We start from the raw sequence: 25,316 nt of genomic DNA on the forward strand, positions 1-25,316 counted from the left end.
GCTCATAAAGCACTGCAAGAGGAACCTGGCAGCAGAATTTGACATGAAGGATTTGGGGTTGCTGCACGATTTCCTAGGATTGGAGGTGTAGCAAAAGGATAGGGAGATCTCCTTGGGCAAGGAAGATACACTACAGATATTTTGAAGAGGTTCAGAATGCAGGATTGTAGACCCATGTCTACGCCCATGATCACCAACTGGAAGAAGATAGATGCATCAGATGACAAGGATGTCGACCCCACCTTGTATAGATAGCTTATTGGGTCTCTCATGTATTTGGTCGACGTTAGGCCAGATATCTGCTCCTCAGTCAATACCCTAAGTCGGTTCAAGGTTGAGCCGAAGAGGGTACATTGGGCAGCAGCGAGGCATATTTTGAGGTATGTTCGCAACAAAATCGAGTATGGGTAGAGATACACTCGAGGGGATGACATCAGACTTTGTGGGTACACATATGCAGATTGGGAAGGCAGATCAGTGGACAAGAAAAGTACCTCAGGTACTGCTTCAGTGTTAGATCAGGGATGGTTTCTTGGTGTAGCAGGAAGCAGAAGTCAGTAGCACTGAACTCTGCAGAAGCAGAGTATATGGCAGCCAGCACAGCTACGTGCGAAGCTATATGGCTTCGAAAGCTGCTAGTAAGCTTGTTCAGGCAAAGGATGGAGGCGACCAGTGTCTATTGTGATAATCAGAGTTGCATAAAGCTCTCTAAAAATCTAGTGTTTCATGACAGGTCGAAGCACATCGATATTCGGTGTCACTTCATCAGAGATTGTGTACAACGTGGAGCAGTCCAGCTACAGTATGTTCCCACAGAAGAGCAGGTTGCAGATATACTCACGAAAGCTCTAGGGAGAGCTAAGTTTGTCTATTTTAGAGAACAAATGGGTATGATGGAAAACTCGTTTCAATAGCAGGGATAGGCTACTTTGGATGCTTTTTAGTTGCATATGTTGCAGTTGCAGCATCAACAGACAAGAGGGAGTTGCAATGCAGATGGAGTGTTGGTAGCAGTATGGCAGTGTCAGCGGCAGTACAGATGGAGTATATATCAGAGTTACGCAGTGGTTGGTGGGCAGCAACAGCCAGATATCAGTAGCATGACAGGAGATGATACAGAGACAGAGTGTTGCTACAGGGTGTGCAGTAGCACTAGAACACATTCCTTGCTAAGAAGGAGTGTTAGTTTTTGTAGCATCGAATGTGTTCTAGCCTTGAAATTTTGTGGAGAGGCTCGAATACATGAGATCTCCAAAACCCATAATTCGTTTCTGGAAATTCCACATAAAAATGACTTAATTAGATTATTAACCAGTTTTTAAATATTTCCTAAGTCTAAACTTAGGGAATATGGTTAATTAATCAGTATTAATTAAGTCAATGCGAGAATCATCTAGAAACTCACACAGATCGATCCAGAGATAATCCTAGCCATTGATTAAGTTTTAATCTTGGTCGTTGGTGCTCCAACAATGGATTATAAGAGGAAGTCTATGTGGTGATGGAGAACACACCAATGCAGATACTCAGTTGCCCAGGCAGTTCAATTTTCTCAGTAGTAGTAGCTCAGCAGAGAAGATAGAGCCAGAGGATGAGTAGCAAGTGGAAGAGGAGGGAAACAACATTCCGAGAGGAAGGTTTCCAGTCCTCGGAAGAGGCAAAGGAAGGGAGGTCAAAATTATCATAGGGCCAACGTAAGCTCTGCGCAGAGGGTGACGCAGGAGGCTAAGCGCAGAGGCTAGGGAGGTAATTTCAGTGGCAAATATTAGTTGCAAAGTGAGAAAATTCTCACAGTAATTTTGCCAGGTTGAAGAGAAGGGCAGCAACATTTCGGGAAGAAGATTTTCAGTCCCTGGAAGAGGCAAAGGAAAGAAGGTCGAAATTTGCAGAGAGCCAGCGTAAGCTCTGCGCAGAGGGTGACGCAGGGAGCTCAGCGGGGAGGCAATTTTGGAGGTAGAAAATAGTTGTGGGGTGAGAGAAAATTCTCACAATATTTTTGCCAGTATTTTCCTCAGATTAAATTGTCAGTTGGACATCTAAATTATTGTACTCGGAATTGCTGCTAAAGAATAATAATAAAACCCTCATATGTTGCACCGATTTTCCCACATTGGGTTTTTCCGAGGACAATTGTCCAAAAATAATTGTGTCAAAATTCTTGTGTGTGCTAGAATTTCTAAATTTTCAGGATTTTATTTTCCACGGTATTTTTATGGTAAAAATTGCGGTTGTGATTTTATTCATTGTTTGTCGTAGCAAATAAACTGTATAATTAAATTTTTCAGATAGAAGAATAATTTCCAGTTGCTGCAAAAGATAAAAAATTCACATGGTCTCAGAGCGTAGTTGATCAGCCAGAGAGCTCAGAGGAGAAGACAGAAGGAATTTTGTTGCTCATTGTGGGCAGCAGGCTGAAATTCCCAAGGGCATCGCAGTTATTTTGCGAGGAGGTCGAATTACTTATGGAAGTTCGATTTTTTTCTAAGTGCTGGGCAGGAAAATCTGATTCTTCTAGATCGAGTGATTCCAGAGGCAGAGGGAGCAGCTCAGTACCTTCGTTGGGCAGATCTCTAGCTAGACGTAGAGGGTTTTGCAACAATTTGCTAGATCAGAGCCATCGTCAGGGTGGAAAAGAGGAATAGCACACTATAAATTCTTCAGCATAACCATGGACAGAAGTAACATTCAAGAGACTTCATATTTGTCTTCCAAATTGGAGGACAAATTTGCTTGCTTAGCAGGATCAGCTTCACAGGGAGTCTAGTATATAGACAATGGAGCATCAGCTCACATGACAAGGGTTAGAAAATATTTCTCTAGCTACAAAGAGGAGCAGATGGACTCCCAAATTACTATGGGAAACGAAACAAAATGTACTCTAGTAGGGAGAGGTGCCCCAGATTTTCAGAGGGAGTCAAGAGAAAGCACCAGCGATATAGATGTATTGCATGTGTCAGGATTGAGTATGAACCTGATTTCAGTATCCCAGTTACAGGATAAGGGGTATGATATTCACTTCATAAGAAAGAAAGTGTATGTCAAACACCCAAGCTGGAAAAAGGTAAGACAGATTGGAGTTCAAAGTAACTGAATGTACCAGTTACAAATTGATTCTCCAATGGCACTAATAAGCAGTGATAGTAGCAGTGGCAAGGAGCTTAATGAGTTATGGCATAGGAGAATGGGACATCTACACCATGGAGCACTCAAGATGCTCAGAGAAACGGTAACAGGGGTTCCTGAACTTGGCACGAAACATGATGATGTGTGCAGAGGATGTGTACTTGGGAGGTATGCTAAGGCAGCATTTACAAGAAGTGACAGCGGAGTTGATGGTGTGTTAGGACTCATACATTCAAATATTTGTGGCCCGATGTCCACTCGAGCTCTTAGCGGTGCCGAATATTTCGTCACCTTTATTGATGACCATTCTAGGAAAACTTGGATCTACTTCTTGAAGACCAAAGATGAGGTCTTCGATCATTTCAAAGAGTTTAAAGCTCTCATGGAGAATGCGACAGGGAAGAAGATCAAGGTGCTTCGCTCAGATAATGGTGGAGAAAATATTGATAAAGGCTTCACATATTCTTGTGGACAGCTCCATATAATCCATAATAGAATGGTGTAGCAGAGCAGAAAAATAGAACCATTGTTAGAGCTCCAAAGGCTATGTTGTATGACCAAGATCTACCCAAATTTCTATGGGCAGAAGCATGTAACACACCAGTATATATTCAAAACAAGACTCCTCATAGAGCATTGGGGAAGAAAACGCCAGAAGGTGTCTTCACATGGTATGGTAGGATTTACTATTTGATGGTAGAGGGTGAGCCACTCATTCTAGTTTTGTATGTGGATGATCTCTTTTTGACAAGATCATTAGGGCTCATAGAAGATTGCAAGAGGAACTTGGCAGCAGAATTTGACATGAAATATTTGGGGTTGATGCACTATTTCCTAGGATTGGAAGTGTGGCAGAAGGATGGGGAGATCTTCCTTGGGCAAGGAAGATACGCTACTGATATTTTAAAAGAGGTTCAGAATGCAGGATTGCACACCCACGTCTACGCCCATGATCACCAACTAGAAGAAGATAGATGCATAAGATGACAAGGATGTCGACCCCACCTTGTATAGACAGTGTATTGGGTCTCTCATGCATTTGGTCAACACTAGGCCAGATATCTGCTTCGTAGTCAATACCCTAAGTCAGTTCATGCTAGAGACGAAGAGGGACCATTGGGCAGCAGCGAGGCATATTTTGAGGTTTTTTCACAGCACAATTGAGTATGGGTTGAGATACACTCAAGGGGGTGACGTCAATCTTTGTGCGTACACAAAGGCAGATTGGGCAGGCAGTTCAATGGACAGGAAAAAGTACCTCCGGTTAATGCTTCAGTGTTGGATCAGGGATGGTTTCTTGGTGTAGCAGGAAGCAGAAGTCAGTAGAATTGAGCTCTGCAAAAGCAGAGTATATGGCAGCCAGCATAGCTACGTGCAAAGCTATATGGCTTCGAAAGTTGCTAGTATGCTTGTTCAGGCAGAGGATGGGGGTGACCAGTGTCTATTGTAATGATCAGAGTTGCATAAAGCTCTTTGAGAATCCAGTGTTTCATGACAGGTCAAAGAAAATTGATATTCGGTGTCACTTCATTAGAGATTGTGTACAACGTGGAGTAGTCCAGCTACACTACGTTCCCACAGAAGAGCAGGTTGTAGATATACTCAAGAAAGCTCTAGGGAGAGCTAAGCTCATCTATTTTAGAAAACAGATAGGTATGGTGGAGAACCTGTTTCAGTAGCAGGGACAGGATACTTTGGATGTTTTTCAGTTGCAGTTACAACAACAGCAAATGAGAGGGAGTTGCAGTGCAGTTGCAGTGTTGGAAGCAGTATGGCAGTGTCTACAGCAGCACAAATGCAGCATATATCAGAGTTGCGCACTGGTTGGTGGGCAGCAGCAGCCAGATATCAACAGTGTGACAGGAGATGATACAGAGCCATTGCTGCTGTAGGGTGTGCAGTAGCACTAGAACACATTCCTCGCTAAGAGGGAGTGTTAGTTTTTGTAGCATTAGATGTGTTCTAGCCTTGAAATTTTGTGGAGAGACTAGAATACATGAGATCTCCAAAATCCAGAAGTCATTTCTGGAAACTCCGCCTAGAAACGAATTAATTAGATTATTAACCAGTTTTTAAATATTTCCTAAGTCTAAACTTAGGGATATGGCTAATTAATTAGTATTAATTAAGTCAAGGTGAGAATCATCTAGAAACTCACACGGATCGATCCAGAGATGATCCTAGCCATTGATTAAGTTTTAATCTTGATCGTTGGTGCTCCAACAGTGGATTATAAGAGGAAGTCGATGTGGTGATGGAGAACACACCAATGCAGATACTCAATTGCCCAGGCAGTTCGATTTTCTCAGTAGCAACAGCTCAGCAGAGAAGAAAGGGCCAGAGAGTAAGTAGCAAATGGAAGAGGAGGGCAGTAGCATTCTGAGAGGAAGATTTCCAGTACCAGTTTTTAAATATTTCCTAAGTCTAAACTTAGGGATATGGCTAATTAATCAGTATTAATTAATTCAAGCTGAGAATCATCTAGAAACTCACACGGATCAATCCAGAGATGATCCTAGCCATTGATTAAGTTTTAATCTTGATCGTTGGTGCTCCAACAGTGGATTATAAGAGGAAGTCGATGTGGTGATGGAGAACACACCAGTGCAGATACTCAATTGCCCAGGCAATTCGATTCTCTGAGTAGCAACAGCTCAGCAGAGAAGAAAGGGCCAGGAGTAAGTAGCAAATGGAAGAGGAGGGCAGTAGCATTCCGAGAGGAAGATTTCCAGTCCCCGGAAGAGGCAAAGGAAGGAAGGCGGAAATTTGCAAAGGGCCAACGTAAGCTCAGCGCAGAGGGTGATGCAGGGAGCTCAGTGCAGAGGGTGATGCAGGGAGCTCAGCGCAGAGGGTAGGGAAGCAATTTCGGAGGCCGAAAATAGTTATGGGGTGAGAGAAAATTCTCACAATATTTTTGCTAATATTTTCCTCATATTAGATTGCCAGTTGGGCATCTAAATTGTTGTACTTAGAATTGCTGCTAAAGAATAATAATAAAACCCTCATTTGCTACACTGGTTTTCCCACATTGGGTTTTTCTAGGGACAATTGTCCAAAAATAATTGTGTCAAAATTCTTGTGTGTGCGCTAGAATTTCTCAGTTTTCAGTATTTTATTTTCTGCGGTATTTTTATGGTGAAAATTGCAGTTGTGATTTTATTCGTTGTTTGTCGTAGCAAATAAACTACATAATTAAATTTTTCAGTGAGAAGAATAATTTCCAATTGCTACAAAAGATAAAAATTTCACAAAAATTGGCGATATTTTCAGCCAATAAAATCAGCATTTGGAAAAAATTACAATGTGGCGATGTTATCGTGATTTTTTCGTGATGTTTGCAACATTGGGTTCTTCTAAATATATCCATATTGCTAAAGAGAAAAGAGAAATAAGTTACAACCCTTTGTTTGAAGGGTAGTTTTGTGGAATACAGCAAGACATCTAAGGCTTACAAAATCTACATCCCATCCCAGCGAAAGATAGCTGTAAGCTGAGATGTCAAGTTTGACAAGTATGCAGGTTCCTCTAAGTCTCAAGAGCCTCTAGCAGAGATTGAAGAGATGGAGAAGCTTTCTACCCCAAAACTTGATCACATATTCTATATAAATCAGAGTCAGATCAATTAGATTCCAATGCAGATACAAAAGACAGTTTGCCTTTTAAATCAATCAAAAGGCCTGAATGGTGTACCCAAATAGTAAAAGGGGCCCAACAGCAAGTAGGAGAGCCTAAGACTTCTTTTCTGAGCGAGTCATACTCCTCAGAAGTTTCCTAATTATGTTACAGTGATGTCTTCCATTATTGATACAAAGCCTTTCCATTATGTGGAAGCAGCAAGCGAGAAGGTATGGTAGGATGCCATGGTAGAGGACTACAACTCCATCCTTAAGAATGATATTTGAGAGATAGCACCATGACTAGCAAGTCAGTGATTGATTTCAAGTGGCTACAAGGTAAAACCATAAAACATGCATTTGATGGCAACATTCAGAAGTATAGGGTGAGGTTCGTAGCAAGAGTGTCCTCCCAGAAAGAGGGAGTAGACTATGAGGAGACCTTTAGTCCAACTGCCATGTATACATAATACTTCCATTAGAAACATTATGTCTATAGCATTAGTATTTGATTGGCCTTTATATCAGATAGATGTTAATAAGGCAACTTTTCTTTATTGAAATAAGTGTGTGGAATGACCTGTTGTAGAGTTTTAAACCCAATGTTTCAGACTTCTAAGTGAGTCCATCATCAGGGGAATGCCATAGGTCATTCCACACACTTATTTCAATAAACTCCACCTGTATGGACTCATTATATAAAAACTTTTCTTCATGTTCTGATTGAGAAAAAAGTATACAATGCATTAATCAACCTAGAGGTTATAACATGCATAGGCAGGTACCCATGTGTGCAGGTTGAAGAAGGCCCTTTGTGGGCTGAAGTTGGCACCACATGCTTCGTACTACTACTCACAGACTGATTAGTAATTCCAGAGTTTGGGCTTCACTAAGACTGCTGCCGATCCTAAGTTCTAACTTCCACTATCCATTCGATAATCTTATCTACTTATCTTAGTGTTGTATCTAGATGACCTGGTCCAGACAGGTAGTTCAGAAAAACTCAGCAGTAAGAAGAAACTAACAAGTGAATTTGACATGAAGGACATTGGCCTTATGCACTATTCTTGGGTTTGCAAGTTTGGAAGAGCCCAAGAGAGGAGTTCCTCAAACAAAGTAAGTATGAAGTTGAGATTTCGAAGAGGTTTCAGATAATGTGTTGTAAACCCTTGGCTACTCTTATCATACCAAATCTGAAGTTGTCAGCAGGATTCAAATTTAGATTTGGTTGATCTATTAGTGTACAGACAACTGATAGGTTTCCTCGTGTATCTGGTAAATTCAAAACCTGATATTTGTTTTGTAAAGGTAAATTCACTAGGTTGCCATAAGGGAACAATTCATCATGTTCTCAGATATGTACGAAATGATGACTTGATGCTGCATTGTTTTGCGGATTTATATTAGGCTGGAGATACAGGTGGCAAGAAAAGTACTTCAGGGTTATGTTTCAGTTTGGGTTCAGGTATGATATCCTAGTTCTGCAGGAAGTGGCGGAAATGCAACTTAGTTCAGAAGAGGCAGAATATATGGCAGCCAGTTATGTTAATTTGTGAGGCCATCTCGCTTCGCAAGTTGATAGCAGAACTGACCAATCAGATGTTGGAGCTTAGAGTGATTCACTGTGATGATTAGAGTTGCTTCAAGCTCTCTAAGAATACAGCATTTCATGATCGTTCTAAGCATACTGATGTCAAGTACACATATTATCAGGGTGCAGTGATCAGAGAGTACGTTTGAGTCACCGAGAAAGAAACTTGGATTGGTGGAGAACACTTTCCTCACAAAGAGGAAGTGTTAGTTTTACCTGGTTGCTCAGCCACTGTTACCCTCACAGCAGCTTGGCACTCTTCCACAGATCCATTGTGGCTTGGTTTCTCTGAAGCAGAGAGGTCTGTGTGTGAGGATGCAGCAAACTTTAGTAAGAATCCTTGCAATACAAGCACGTGCACGCAAGCATGCACGCATCATCCTTATTTAGAAGTGATGTTCCAAGTTTGTAAAGCACTAGCTTTTATTATTTTAGACTAGCTGTTAGTTCTAGTTCAAGTTTGCTGTTGTTTGATTTTTAGACTAGGCACCTTGAATGAGAAGGTTTAATTTAGCAAGGGCACAGATCTTAAGTAGGTTAGTGTATGCTGAGTTGACTTATCTCCCTGAGGGTGCTTTAGTCTAAGAAATCAATCAGATTTAACTAGGGCACATATCTCAAGCAGGCTAGTGCATGATGAGTTGACTCTCCCTGAGGATGCTTTGCTTTAAGAAATCATTCATGCAGGAGTGGATGTGTTAATCTAGGCAGCTTTCCACATACAGGATGAGTGCACTTCTCTAAGAAACAAGGGTTAGGTTTTGGGCTCCCTACTTGATATGTATACATGCATTGTATTTCTCATTTTCAATATCTAAAAACAGAGATGTCAAAGACAGTTTGCAGAAGTAATTTTCTGTGTAAATTTTTGTTTCTAAATTAATAGACACAGATGAGTTGTTGCAATTTCTTATTAATTGCTGTTAGTATTGTTCAGTTTGTGTATGTGTTTTCAGATCTATAAGCAGAAGCAGTTTTGAGAGTTCTTTAAAGTTTTCAGGCTTCTAGGACTAATTATTGCAAGTCTACCATGTACTGAAATTTTGACAAGGAGAAAATGGAGGTGAAGAGCTTCTAAGTAAGAATCTCTCTACCACAGAGAACTGATATAAAACAGAATGACAGGCTTGCAAAGAAGAAGAGAAGGGGAGGAAAGAAGAAAGAAAATGAGGAAAAGGGGAGAAGAAAAATAGACAAGATCACCCCAAAAATGAGAAAAACTGATTTTGAGGTAACTTTTGCACACAAGCTCAGATTGCCCTTAATTTCAGGTGAAGAACCGTAAGAAAAATTCCCTAACAAAAAGTATTTTCAATGCTTTTGTAGATCCAGTTCAAAAATGGTGATAAATATGGAACTCACATTTGACATGTGATCGCAAAATTTTCCACTAACCCATAAAAGCCAAAAATTTAACAGGAGTTGAGCATGGAATAGAGTAACACACAGAGTTAGTTGTGAAAAATTCTTAAGAGAACTCGAGAAATTGGCTTCCTTGACAGAGCATAAAATGGTATTTTGGGGAACAATACCCCAAAGATAAAACAATGAATCTAGAAAAATTGACCTTACAAAGTCAAAATCTCCACAACAATCCAGATAAACTTGTCTTTTAAAAAATTTATAATCATTATCAATTGGGAGATTGAAAATTCTATATATATTTTGCACTTGAAGGTGAACATAACTCAAAAGTGAAAAATCACTCTTTTGCGAGGAAAACAGAAATTGACAAGAGCAGTATATAATCAGGACCAAATTTGTCAAAGTAGTCAGAATTTAAAATATTATCATTCTTTGTTGGATCTTGTCTAATTTTCTTCCACAGGTGGAAAATGCTGGTCGCATGCCCATTTTGCACTGACAAAGTGTTGGAAACAAGTAAGTTGCCAAATTTTGCGAGGCAAAGCATATAAGCATGATATCCATTTTGAGCAAACTAATAGCAATTCGAAAGTTGTTGCAGTGGAGAAGGATCTGTGCATTCAGACCACTGACATGCATTTCTGGTGTTTCATAAAAATTCAATAGAACAAAGGCTTTCAGCTTGATTTTTGTACTTGAGTTGTTCATAACTTCATGTGGATGACTGAAAATGCCTTAAACTTCTAGGGAAAAAACGATGAGGAAGAAATGAATTTAAAAAGACATTGAAACGGAATCTAATGGCCATAGTAAGTGGAAAATATCTGAGGAATTAACAAAAACCATGAGAAGCCTAAGAGATCAAATCCACAGTTAGAGAGCAAATAATGAAGTCGATGAAAACCTGGGAGATGCATTACATAATCAATACTATGATGATCAAGAGTCTGAGAGAATACAGAAAACAATTGGTGCAGAGGCAAAATTCGACCCAGCTCGATAGAAACAGTAGTAGTTCATAAGCCACTCTCAACAAAGATCTCAGGGATCGAGGAGATCATCTCCTGATGATACATATCATTTGGCTCCATCAGAATCTTTGATTAGTGAATCATAAATCAAAGTAACCTTTGAAAAGTCCTCAATCCTATGAAAGCAATTACAGAAGAAAGAGGCACCATTGAGATAATTTGCCAAGGCAAAGCCACCTACTTTTGATGGTCAGACTGAAACTGGCCAAGAAGCTGAAGCTTGGACATTGGGGATGCTAAAGTATTTTTAGCTCCATGATTATTCAGGAAAAATAAATCTGATAATTTCCATTTGCAATCTGAGTAGCAAAGCATCCTTGTGGTGGGAACAGCACAGACAAGAGAAAAGAAACAATGACAAAAAAGCAGTTTGGAAGCAGTGAAATGAGTATGAGCAGGGAACAATGTCTGTGGATGAGTACAAGGAAAAGTTCACGGAATTTTTTATGTCAAGTATCTCAGGGACGAGAAACTAAAAATTAATCATTTCCTTAATGGGATTCATTCCTCATACAAGAATCAAATTCAGATTGCCGAACAACAGACATTGGAAGAGACGCTGCAGAAGGAAAACACTGTGGAGACCAAACAAAAAACAAAGCATAATTTCCATAGGAGATAGAATGACAAAAGAAAGCAAGGCAAGATACAAAATTCCTTCCAGCCAGGTCAACATGCTCAGAGCTGAACACCAACAACAAAAGCTACTGTTGATAGAATTCAAGAAGCTACTGTGAATAATGTGGTGCATGTGCCCAGGATTTACACTGGATTGAAGGAACATCAGGTAGATGATTGGGGTTCCAAGCATAACTGAAAATCAATCTATTTCAGTTTTTACTAATCCTGGAGCTAGTCACGGGTGCATTACTCCTAATCTAGTTGAGAATTGTTGTTTTAAGTGGAATAAGCATAGCAAGTCATAGTTGGTTCAGTGAGCCACTAGAGCTAGGAAGAATAAGAAAATGGTAGAGAGATGTCCAATTACTTTTAATGCAATGCATACTCATGTACAATTGCAAGACATGAGATCTGTTCCCTAAAGTTTGGATGTGACAGGTTCGACTCTTTTGATCCCCTCGAGGTTAGGCTCCAAAATCTGTTTACCATCCATGGATCATGGGTAACTACTGAGAGGATTTTCCATGAGATATTTTCCTTGGAAAAAAGAATTGAATAACCTACCTCTTCAAATTTATGATGCGCTCATTCAAATGGAGTGGTTGGAGCTGTATCTGCTAAATTTTACAGCTACAACAAAATAATTTACTGCATTGAGAATGAGGGGAATACAAGAACAATGCAGGATATTTCAAAACCAATATCTGTAAGGGAAATTACATCCTTATTGGTTGAGAAATATATAGAAAGAACTGTCATTTGTTTATAGCTCATGCAATGCAGCCACCTAACAACCACGATCCAAAGCTTGAAGACTTCCCAGTCCTGCAAGAGTTCAATGATGTATTTCCAAATGAAATAGCTAGACTCCTAACAATGACATAGAGTTTTCAATAGACTTTGTTCCTGGAGCTCCAACTTTATCTAAAACTCTCTATAGTTGGATGCATTGATGATAGACAATGAAACAAATCTGTTATCAAGAACAAATACCCCTTGGCATGAATTGATAAATTGCTCAAACAAATGAGAGGAGCAAAAGTCTTCTTAAAGATTAACGTAAGGTCAGGATATCATCAATTCTAGATCGATTATGAACATATTTATAAGACAGCTTTCAGGACACAAAATGGCCATTATGAGTTTGCAATGGTGCCATTTGGGTTGATGAATCCACCAACCACCGTCATGTACCTAAAGAACAAAGCCTTTTGCAAATACCTGGATAAGATTGTACTTGTACTCCTTGATCATATTTTAATATATTCCAAATCTATGGGAACAAGAAGAACACTTGCAATATAAGTGTTAGACGAACACCAACTTTATAAAAAAGTTAAGCGAGTATTATTTATATCAAAAGCAAGTTCAGTATTTGGGTCAACACTATTTCAGGGAAGGAAATAATGATGGATTCAGATATGATTGAAACCAATGTCACATTTATTGTTCCAATGGAGATATCACCAAGGGTTCGGAATTAGAAATATTGGGAAAAATATTGAAAAAGATCAGAAAACTTTAAAAATACAAAATCCCTATTTTTTTCATTTTTCTTTTTAAACATCTAAAGCAACAACATCAAGCCCACACTGTGTAGAACAAATAGTGACAGGATATTCTATTAAGGCACTCCTTGTGTTAGAGTCCCAAGTTCAAAACTCCATGAACACAAATTGAACCATGTTAAGGATTGGTCTGGTCCAAGCCAGGTGCGATTAGCTTAGATGACCCTAGGTCACAACTTCTTAACTACAAACTAGTCTCACAAGTCACAGACAAACTGTAAATAAAAAAATAAAACAACAACATCAAATAAACACATTGGCACATAAATATGAAATTAAACTGCTATGTATTTAAGAATCAAATAAATGAGCTGGAAGCGAAGCGGATGGCGACCCTTTGAGGCGGAACGCAGATGGCCTGAACGGGATGGTGGCTCCGGGTACGGGGTACTGCAGACGCCGGCACCTGGCCTGCAGCTACCCCTGACAAGTTCTTTCTCATTTCCCGTGCCTCCGTTTTCCGCTAAAACCATCATTTCTCTTTCACCGCGTCAATTTACATTTTCACCGTTAAGGGTTTCGTTTTTTGCCGAGGGCGCACAAGCCGTTTTTCACCCTACCCATCTCCCGACAGTTAGGCACCTGTGCCTACCCTAGCTCCCCTTTCGGACTATTCTCCCCGAGGTTTTCATTTCTGCTTGGTTCCATTTTCGTTGCTGTCAGTGCCAGTTTTCCGTCAACCAGCTGGTTTTGAGGTGGTTTGCCATTTTTTAGTGCAGTTGTCGCTATGGACATTGACGAGGTGGATTATTCGAAGGATCCTCTGGAGGAGGGCTCCATCTGGCATTCCACGTTTGCAGCATCTGAAGGTATGTACAACGAAGACCTCTCTGGTAATTTTGTTGAATACCCGCAGTCCTCTGGTCCTGTACACCCCACCTCCGTTTTGCCGGAAGAACCCTCAACCTGGCCGCAGTTTTCAGTGCCGTCCCCGGCTACCCTGGGTTTTCTCTCGGATTGCTTCCACCCTTCCCCAGACATTGCGGGTCCTTCTGTTCCGCCGGGACCTTTGTCGGCACCCCTGCCTGGATCTTCGTCTGAAGCCCCCCTGCCGGCTATCCCTCCCTCGTCCTCTGCACATTCCATACCCTCGGGCAGATTCTCCACGGTTCCCCTTCTCTCTGAGGCTGTTCCTGTAAATCCCTCAATCCCTAACCCCTCCCCCCCACTCGCTGCTCCGGAAGAGGCGAGGGTTTCTGCAAACCCTAGCCACCCACCCTCCCGCCCCTTGAAGAAACAGAGGTGCTTCAAATCCCGGCTCACTGACATTATACTTCGACTTGAGGAAGACATTCAGTGGGGGGACACAATGGACTATGCAGACAGAGTTCTGGTCGGTCGTATCAGAGGGAGAAACTATTCGGCGGCTAGACTGAAAGCTTGGGCCACGGAAATATGGGGACAACACTTGGCTGATATCCCTTTTGTCCAGACTTTTGTCCGTGGTTGGTTTGCATTACGGTTTGCAAGGGCTGACCACACCAGTTGGGTTCTCTCTTCCTTCTGGCACTTTGAGAACGCACCCGTACCCTTAAGCGTTGGACACCACTATTCGATCCGGAGACGAAACAAATTGGGGTCGGCTCGGTTTGGATTAGGCTCCCTGGATTACCCCTTCAGTACTGGTCAGAGGATATTTTTCGGAAAATCGGGAATTCCCTGGGCACTTTCATGGAGTTTGACAAGTCATATCAGACCACAGGAATGATGGCATATGCAAGAATCCTTGTTCACTTAGATACCAGAGGAGGTCTACAGGAATTCATCACTATTCAATGGAGGTTTTTTTCGCGGAAACAACCGCTAGACTACGAAGGTATCCCCTATCGTTGCAGAAGGTGCCATCAGGTGGGACACCTCTACAAGGCTTGCCCCCTCTTAAAGAAGCTAAAGCAGGCTACACAGGAACAGGAACAGGAATTGCCAGCTGAACAGCCTCCTCCCCAAGCAGCAGAGACCCAGCCGACGAAACAAAACAAGACATCAGACACAGTGGAAGCACCGCCGGCTCCAACACTGAAGAAGCGAGGCAAGACTCCATTGCGACCTCCCTCCCCTCCACTGACGCGCTCCAGGGCTGCAAAAGGCAACATCTTCTCTTCAGGTATGTCACATTTTTCTAATGTCTCTGCATCTCATCTATCTGCATCTATTTTGTCGCTCTCTTCTCAGTTGCCTCCTCAGGTATTGGTTCCCCCTCCCCCTCTCTACACTGGCCCTTCTCTGGGCTCCTATATGCCCCCCTCTCCCCATCAGACAAGACACCCCATATATCCTGCTCCATCCCATTGCCTCCTCCTATTTACACTGCCTACTCCCTCTCCCCTGGCCCGATCCCTTCCCTCCCGCCTCCCTCCCCCTCGGTTAACTCTGCCCCAAGGTATTCTACCCGCTCCAAAACTAAGGAGAGAGAGCCGGATGCAGTAGGCCTTGATGTGGATTCTCCCCTGGTTTCGCCCAAACCAGGGAAGGGCAGACCTTCCAACCTTCACAAGGCGATTGACCAAGTTGGGATTGAGGTTGTCCAGGGCAAGCAGAAAACTATAGAAAGGGTTCTTAGAGCAAAGGATACCCTCCCCCCTCCCCCTCCATGAAGCTTGTTTCCTTCAATTGTAGAGGGTTGGCTAGCCTCGAGAAAAAATTAGCCCTGAAGCGACTATTTCTCTCTGAGATGGTCGATATGATCTTTTTACAAGAAACCCTCTGTATGGCAGACACGATCATCCCCCTTCTGAAATCTTGGTTGCCAGACTGGTCTTTCCATGCCCTGGATGCCTCTGGTCGATCAGGGGGGATAGCTAAGGGTTCAAGAACAGAACAATTGACATAAGGAACATATGGGGTGGGGGGGGCTTTATCGGAGCTGATATTTTCTCCAAAGCTTTGGAGGTTGAGATTAGAGTCATCAATGTCTACGGCCCCTGTCAAAACAGAGAGACCTTCTGGAGAAGGCTTTTCGGTACCTCTCTCTTTCAGGCAAACAATGTGATCCTAGGTGGAGATCTGAACTTCTCTTTGGGTTTCATGGAATCATGGGGCCACATGGCTCAGACAGACCCGCTATCTGAAGTTTTTTTGTAATTGCTAGAGGACCATCACTGGATTGACATCCCTTCGGCTAAACTCCAGCACACCTGGAAAAACAATCGTTCTGGTAGCCAAAGTCTGGCCCGGAGATTAGACCATTTCCTCATTAAGGAAGCCTTTCATGCCAGACATTCCCGTGCTAGGCAATGGGTAGGCAATGGGGGAATCTCGGACCACCGGCCTATTTATCTGGAATTAGATGACAGCTCACACAAGATCTCTGCTCCATTCAAATTCAACTCAACCTGGCTAAGGGATCCCTCCTATATCAGTTTGGTTACTGAGTTCTGGCAAGCCCATCCGATCTCAGGGGAGGTGGATCCTGCAAAAGGGTTTGTCAGTAACCTCAAGGAGCTAAAGGGATTATCTAGAGAATGGGAGCACAAGAAGAGGGAACAGGAGGAAATTAACCTAAAACTTGCTGAACAGGCCATTTCAGATATTGAAGAACAATCAAAGGGTACTTTTACCTCCCTGGAGCAAAAAGAGCAATATACCCACCTGATTAAGCAGAGATCCCAAATTCTCAAGGACAGAGAAGAAAGTTGGTGCCTAAGGAGCAGAGCGACTTGGCTCAAGGAAAGAGATGATAATACAAAGTTCTATCACCGCTTTACAAATGGGCGAAAGGCCATCAACACCATCTGGGAGCTCCAGAACGACCACGGACATAAAGTTAATACCTCCAGAGAGTTGGCTGCTTTAGCCAACTCACATTTCAAAAGCATATACTCAGCCCCTGGAGAGGCCAACATTCTGGAGATAATGCGCATAGCAGAACTCTTCCCTCGGTTTGTTGAGTTGGATGAGGCAGAGGAACTTTCCAAGGAGGTAACCTTGGGGGAACTAGAAGCCACCATCAAAGGATTTCAAAGAGATAAGAGCCCAGGGCCTGATGGCTAGACTGTTGAATTCTACCTTGCTTTCTTCGACATCCTGGGCCATGATTTGCTCAAGGTGGTGGAGGACTACCGCCTCTCGGGAAGGATGTCTCCAGCTATAAAGTCCACTTTCATTGCACTCATCCCCAAATCTGACAAGCCCTCCTCTTTCAATGACTTCCGCCCCATCTCTCTGTGTAATTGCCTATACAAAATCATAGCCAAAATCATAGCAAACCGGCTTAAGCCCATCCTCTCGGCTCACATTTCCTCTAAGCAATTCGCTTTCCTTCAGCATCGCCAAATCCATGAGGTAGTAGGAACTGCACAGGAACTTCTTCACTCAGTGCACATAAGGAATCTGAAAGGTATGATACTGAAGGTGGATTTATCAAAGGCTTTTGATAGAGCGAATTGGCTCTATATTCGACTGCTTCTCACGCATCTGGGTTTCCCTTATTTATACATCAAATGGATTATGAGTTGTATTACAAATGTCTCATACAGTGTTCTTCTAAATGGTGCTCCTACTCCTTTCTTCTTGGCCGAAAGGGACTTAAGGCAGGGATGCCCGCTCTCCCCCCTACTTTTCCTTCTCATCATGGAAGGCCTAAGCAAATCTATAGGGGCTGAGCATAGAAGGGGCAGAATAGTGGGCATTAAGATTACGGACAATTGCTTTTTAACCCACTTACTGTTTGTGGACGATGTCCTCATCTTCTTGAACGGCAGCATCGGAGACACCACTATCCTACAAAATGTTTTTGATCTCTTCCAGAAGGCAACTGGCATGGCTATCAATATTCTCAAGTCTACTCTGACTGTTGCTAGCTACTACCTGCTGGAAGTTCAATTTGCTCTTCGTCGTTTCCCTTTTACTTTACACTCTTTGGAGGAGGGTCTGAAGTACCTAGGATTCCGTTTGAAGGCCCTAGGCTCATCTCTAAGGTGGAAAAGCGACTGAACATCTGGTATAACAGATACCTTTCTCGAGCAGGCAGGTTAATCCTCATCAAAGTTGTTCTGGAAGCGACCCCGGTTTACTGGATGACCTTGGCCTGGATCCCCAGGGGAATTCTTGCAAGGCTTAAAAGCATATGCAGCGGTTTTCTATGGAAGGGCAAAAAGCAAGGTAGACTCTTTGCTTGGGTTAAATGGGACACTATTGATAGACCCAAGAAATGGGGGGGATGGGGCATCAAAAAATTGGACATCTTTGCCAAAGCAATGGTAGCAAAATTGGGATGGCAGCTCATAACATCATGTTGAAGCCCCAAAAATCGGGTCTACAACAAGGGGGATACCCGCCCGGTCCGGACCTTGGTTGGCAACTCCTTTTCCGTTTGGTATAGCGGGTCCGACTGGGGATATGGGACCAGTTTCCCAATTTAAGTGTGTGTGTGAGAAAGATTGATATTTCTGATCTAACCGCTTCTAAATGGAATACCTCTACTCTAATTCTAATCTAATAATAAGGAAATTATATTCTAATAAGCAGAAATATCTAAATCTACACTAACCCGGGGTGTAATCTTTCCTTTATGCGATCTAAAATGATTTCAAATAACAACTGGTAATAAAGATCATTCAACTATTATGAGAAAAGAATTCAATAAAGATGAACCACTTCGTATAAAAAGTTAGACGAAACAGTTGTGAAAAAACATATCGTATAATAAGCTATTCATACACTAAGCATAAATAAATAGCTATCGCCATACAAAAGTGCCAAATGATAACTCAGGCATTCATACATCAATATATAAATAACTGAACATGAAAATCACTCTAACACAAGGGCAGAAATAGTTAAGAGATAGAAATACCATTTATAACTAGTCCTACTCATGAGCTTCAAGCGATAACGATTTATCTCTTCTTGATCAAATATCCACTAAGGGTACAAAAGTGCAACATCAGTAGCAGATATCAAATGCAAACATCAATAAATCTTGTTCCATTCATTCATCAAAACCTCCTCAGAGGGTACAGAAGTGCATGTTTTGGGATAAGTTTTTGATAAATTTCAGGACCCTTCTCTAAATGCATGAGAAGGGTTTAAATACTACTAACTAAATCTAAAAATAAATTATTATAAAAATGTAGGATGCGGTTTAAATGACCGTCCTCATTTCAGGAAAATAAAAACAAAATTAAAACTAAAATTGAATCTAAAACTAAAACTACTTCTGTATTTGGTCCTTGAAATCGCACGCATGCAGTATCTGTTTGAGAAGAGTCAGCTGGCCGACTTCCGATTTTAGCTGAGCTGAGAAAACAGAATCAACAAGAGCTGGCGCCATCTTTTCGGTCGAATTGATGATACACTTAAGAGTCATCCATTGGCTATGTGACTTTACCAAGTATGCCCAGTAATAATCCCAGTTTAACTTGGTTAACCCTTGGATTGTTTCTGCCTTTTCTTTTGCCTTCTGCTTCCATTCTGCTTGTATCGTTACTTTCTTGCAATTTTCGGGGCTTGCAGGTGATTGGGCAATTAGCAGCTTTCTTTTTCGAGAAATTTTTCTCAGCGGCGCTAATCGCACATCGGAAACTGCCTCCATTTCTTGATCCGGGTTTCCTTGATGTGTTTTTCGCCTTTTGCGCTTTTTCCTTCTAGCGGATATAAAGTTCAACATTTGTAAAAATAATATTTCCGTAAGCTCTTGACCCTGAGTTTTAAACTGTCTGTTTCTGATATCAACACTGTCCAGTATCAACTTGACCATGTTCGTGTATGGGATAATTTTGGGCCTTGCTACTATCCGGTGTAGGAATGAGCAAGCTAGCTCTGTGATAGATGCCTCAGAAGAACTGTTTGAGCCCGCGGTAGCAGCAACTTCCATTACTCTTGGATTCTCCTCTTCAAGCAAATTATACATGCCTTCCCACATAGCAATTCCTGTGTCTCTGTTACAGGCTGTGTCTGTATACAAGGGCGCCATTTCTTTTTCTTCTGAGCTCGGAGCTTTGCTTTTCTTTCCCATTTTATCCTGCGTATTGCTTTGTATTGGCCTCTGTTCTCCGTTCCTTCAATTCACAAGTGAAGTGAAACTAATGACAAGGAAGGGTGATGGGAAAGTTTTTTAAATGCTGAAGATACATCAAATATACCACCTTACGTGAGATGATTTTTTGATAAGCGCGAACCCATATTCCATTAATAACTGGCAACTACCTTATTTATTAGCATTAAAGCGCATAACCAGGTGTCAGCTTATGGAAAATACTTTTCTTGAATAACGCGCCTGAAAGATTTGCAATGGAGGGATTTTGCGATTTGCTTCGCAATACCGCAGATCACAACGTCGCAAAATGATAACATCGCAAAATCGTAACGTCGCAAAGTTGGTCGCTCGTGATATCACATTATCGCATTGTCGCTATATCGCGAGATCGCAATATCGCAAATCGCAGGAACGTATATATGGTAAACTTTGTTAGCTTGTTTTCTGCGAAATGTGATTTGCAATCGGCGTCATCGCATATCGGTGAATTAAAGCTTTTTCAATGTAAATTGTGTTGTATGCGATGCAATATTTCATTATCGCATATCGCAATCTCGCAATGTTTATAATTCAGCTCATAAGGAGGTATCCCGTTATCTTTTTGCGATGCGATATTCCTAAGGAAAGATTATTGTCTTACCTTATCATAAAACTTAGATTTTTGGATTTTTGAGGAGGGCTTCCTAAGCTTATGATGGTAATTTTATTCGAAAAAGGAAATTTAAACACTACTTTGATTTTTTAAATTTTGCTAAGGGTCCCCATTTATTTAGTATTAGGAATAACACTAAATAAGAAGGGGGTTGTTGCTGGCCACAACACATCACAGAGTCTTTGGACAAAGGTTGCCCATGCCAAGTATATCTCCCCATCAAACATTATGGACTGGATCAGGCAGGACCATCGGAACAGCGATAATATATCCTCCATTTGGAAGGCGGGGCTAAACTCTCTTCCCCTCATTCGCGAGGGCCTAACATGGAGGATCCATGAGGGGAATGCAGTTCGAATTGGGGTTGACCCCTGGATTGGATGTGGGTACACTCACAGGCTCCCAGCAGAGGTGTCTGGACTTCTGGCAGAACAGGGCTACACACACCTATGTCACATAGCAAACTCTACAAATTCTACTTTTTTTCAGCAGGCCTAGAAGTCGACTCTGGACCTCCACCTTCCGGCCCACTGGCATCAGGTCTGGGATGGTTTTATTGAAGCCCTTACACAAGCTCACATTCGGATAACAGAAGGAGAGGACGAAATTGTGTGGGCATATGCAAAAAATGGCAGATATTCACCAAAGGATGGGTACCTGAAGCTCATGGAAGCCCAAAAAACAGAGCATTTAGAGCCATGGTGGAAAGCCCTTTGGAAGCTAAAAGCGGCCCCCAGAACGCGAGTACTCATGTGGTCCATCCTCTTCAACAAAGTACCGACCGGTTTAAACTTAATGAAGCGATCCTTCCATGGACCTTTTTGGTGTCACCTGTGCAGAAGCAATGAGGAAAGTACTGAGCACCTATTTCTGGAATGTCCTATCATCTCTGAGCAATGGAACTTCATCCTGGCACAGTACCCCTCCCTTCAGGGGTGGCGCGGGGGGAACATTCGTGAGGCTTGGCTAAGTTGGCTCGGTGGACACAAAGGAAAAGATAGGAATCTGCCCCCTCAGATGTGTTGGGCCTTTTGGACGGCTAGGAACCGAGCCATTTTCGAGCACAAATTCCCTCACTGGCTTTCCATCAAATCCAGAATCATAGCTGATATCCCTGAGGATATCTCTCTGTCTCCCCCTAGGGACCTTCAACCGGAACTCATAGATAAATCATCTCCTTGGGCCTATTTTGATGGGTCAGCCCAAGAAGAGGGCTGTGGAGGGGGAGCCATCCTCTACCTGAGGGACTCTCACTGTTTCAAAATCCAAATGAACCTGGGAAGAGGCACAAACAACTTTGCTGAGCTTGCCACTGCAAAACACCTCCTACACTTTGCTCTAGAGAAACACTGCACTCAACTCCAACTCTTTGGGGATTCCAAACTTGTCTGCAACTGGCTTAATAGAACATCTCATTGCTCTGCTTTCTCATTGAGGCACATTTTGGATGAGGCACATAGATTGATAGCATCCTTTGATAACTTTGTATGTCACCACATCTACAGGGAGCGCAACTCAGGGGTAGACCACCTATCAAAGGAGGCAGCGCGTTGGCAGGAAGAGGACTGGTTGATACAGGAGGAAATTGATGGCACCTTCCATCAGTTTTACCACAGGCCATTCATGGATCGGCACAGGCACTAGGGGATTTAAACACTCTATCTTTACTTTCTTCCTGTTTTTTTCAGTATCTCGCATGCAGTTTAAATTTCTGTATATATGTTGCTACAGAACTCTCATCTAGATTTTTATTTGACAGACTCTCAGTAAAAACTACATCAGTGTTATTTCATTTTTGAGAATTTCATGATCTCCCTGCGTGGAGAATCCAGTTCACTGTTTTTTTTGCTGTTGTTTATTTTGAAAACTCTGATAAGTAACAGTACTTTTGAGATTTACATGACCTCCCTGCATGGAGAGTACAGTTTTTTTGTGTTTGCTGTTTCGCCAAACAGTCTGCGGAGGCAACCAGCCTCAATATGCATATGCTATGGCATCTACAGAATGTAATTTCTTTTTACTAATAGAAATTACGAGTTTTTCCAAGGGAAAAAAGAAATTAAACTGCTATATAAAATGTAAAAAATGCCCTCAAGTATGCATCACATAGTGATACTGAATTCCAGTATCTGTCCCCAAGTCCCAAGACCTGAAAGGCTGATACAAAATCACATAAAAAATAATAAATATGGCTCATGATTCATCATCATGAGCAAAGTTATCAAAACCAATACCATAATTGGAACCAGCTTGTGAACTGATTTGTGTAATGGTCTATTAAAATATACAATACACACACACGTACAAACCATTAGACACCAAAATCCAAAGTTTGACCATGTATATGATATGTAAGTACTAAGGGTGAATATGGCAAAATGGCACCAAATGTGAATCGCAATAAATATCCAAAACACAATACAGACTCTAAGGGCTTAAATAGCCTATAGAGTCCAAAAAACACCATGCTAAAACAAATAATTACATATCATCAAATTCATTGCCTATATTGGGATCCTCTCATTAATATTAGCAACCTCTGCCCACTCATATAGCCTTTGCCTCTACCTCAATCCTCCAGGGACATTAGTCAAAATCCTCTCATCTTGATAGAATCCAATGGAATGTTGTAATCTTGCCGATCATGAAATCATGAAACTGTTAAGTCTACTGAATTCTGAATGGGATATGAAATTTTACTTGCTCTAAATAAAGTCCAATAAGGTTGGAACCACTCTCAACAAGGTTGGAACCACTCTCAAACATCCTCAGAGCTCAATCCCCTATCCCTGTTTTTCAAAATGAGGGTAAAATTACCCATGTTTCGTCCCCTTTAAACTAATAAATAGCAACTGTTCTTGTGGACCAGGTATACCAAAGAGCAGGAATTATGCGAAGCTCTGATATGCACACCGCAATGTTTCTGGCCTTTAACACTGAGTACTTAAAAGAGAGATGAGAAATGCCAAGCTTATAACAATATTGACACCATGTACATGCAGCATCTTCTTGCAACAAGTAGTATTATTGAATGAGGAACAAAGATAACAGATCATAGAGCACTATTGCTTTAAAAACAAAGTAATAAAAACCAATAGATCAGTCTGAGAGGAACAAAACCGAAACCGGAAAGGGAAAAAAATTTGAAGAAACCTTCTTAAGATCCCTTTTATCTCTGATCTCCCGTGCAGGTACCTACTTACTATTTCCAGATCCAGCAGTAATTCCCACTCTAATCAAATAACAAGACCAAAATACCTTAATTATGCAGGCAATGTCCAACCATGGTAGTAAAAAAGCAACTGAAATGAAACTCAACATATTGGCATTATCGAAAAAGTTCAACTTTCAGATGAAGCAAGGTCCCGGTCAACGAATCTAACGAAGGAATAACCTTTAACACAGATAGGATGATTTGTAGCAGATGGGCATGATGAAATCGTGTCGTTCAAACAAAAAAAAATATTAATTTCAGCAGATAGGCATTGTTAAAACGTGTTCATAAATCAAAAAGAACTACTTTCAGCAGCCGAGCAATGTGAGAAAACGGTGATCCAGTGAGGGAAATACAAAAATACCCATCAATGAAGCCTCCAGAAGATGGGTCCGCATGAGAATCTGATCCGTTGGAGTTATGGCACCCATCTTAACGGATCGTCTCTGAATCTTGAGGATACTTGTGATACTAGACGCCAAGATTACAAGCATTGTACCTCCAAGTGTCTTGACCATGGCCGGACCCCTGCCTGTTTTAACCTGATCAAGAATCTTGATGATCAGCTTTCTCAAGGGAGGAATATTTGTCATCAGAAACAGAGCCAATGCTCCCTGTGCAAAGACTAGAGTAAACAATAATTGAATCATGTTGTTTCACCACTGTGAATCTAAATCCCCAAGCGGTACTACCCCTGCTGTGCGAACCTTCTCAGAGGGATCTTTCCAAAACCCAGCAGCCAAATCCCGTTTTAAGGTACTGGAGACTTTAGAGTAGCTTTTCGAACTCTTCAATATGTGCTGTCAAAGCAACCAATGCGCATAATATAAAAGTTGAGAATTGGTGTGTGTCTGAACTCTTTCTGTCAACTTTTCTGCTACATTCTTGTCTGAACACCTCTGAGATCCTAACGGTTCCTCAAACCCATGCCCACATATTCCAAGAAACCAAAGATAGTTGTGCTCAAGTTTGACTAGTCTGATCGTGCCAGCAATTGTCCAGTGTGTGTGAGAAATCTGCAGTGGACGGAAAAATAATTAAATATGGGAGAAGCAGTAGACAGATCGAATATGATTATAATTCTGGACTTCAACATCATAAAAAGGGTAGAGAGGGTCCATCACTGCAACCACACTTCCAACGCCAATGCCTTAGCGGCCATCCCACCGCGGATGCCCCAAAGTACGGAGGTTTTAATTCTTATTGTCTTCAAATTAACTTATTCTGCTTTCACAGTGATGAACAAGGATTATGTCGTCTATGGGTTGAGATGCTTTCTAAACTCTATTCTCCATTCCTTCCTTGGAACTTCGAGTCAAAGCTCGCTAAGCACCTTACCGGTATTTGAAGTTGTTACACATAAAAATACAAAATTTAGCGTGTCGGTTAAGTTATTACACATACAAATATAAAATTTAGCGTGTCGGTAACAACGCGTCAGTTTACTTAGCTTAATTGATTGACTTTTTTTCTTAATTAGGTTATTAGGTTATATAATTTGAGATATGATTTTGATTTTTTATTGTTTAAATATGTAAATGAATTTAATATCTAAATAAAT

At 41.5% G+C, this 25,316-nt stretch overlaps 1 protein-coding gene across 1 annotated transcript in view; it reads right to left on the reverse strand.

Moving 5' to 3' along the window:
- LOC149228610 (uncharacterized) overlaps positions 1–25,083 on the reverse strand; it is a 100,884-nt gene extending 75,801 nt beyond the window's left edge. The window contains exon 1 of the mRNA XM_089378288.1: positions 24,120–25,083. Coding sequence (XP_089234414.1) covers positions 24,120–24,405 — 286 coding nt within the window. The 5' untranslated portion in view covers positions 24,406–25,083. The remainder of the gene's footprint in view (positions 1–24,119) is intronic.
- Between the last annotated feature and the right edge of the window lie 233 nt (positions 25,084–25,316).

Source organism: Pinus tabuliformis, chromosome J (assembly GCF_031772625.1).
Source record: "Pinus tabuliformis cultivar Carrire ecotype Pingquan chromosome J, CPIR1, whole genome shotgun sequence".
Taxonomy (NCBI): domain Eukaryota; kingdom Viridiplantae; phylum Streptophyta; class Pinopsida; order Pinales; family Pinaceae; genus Pinus; species Pinus tabuliformis.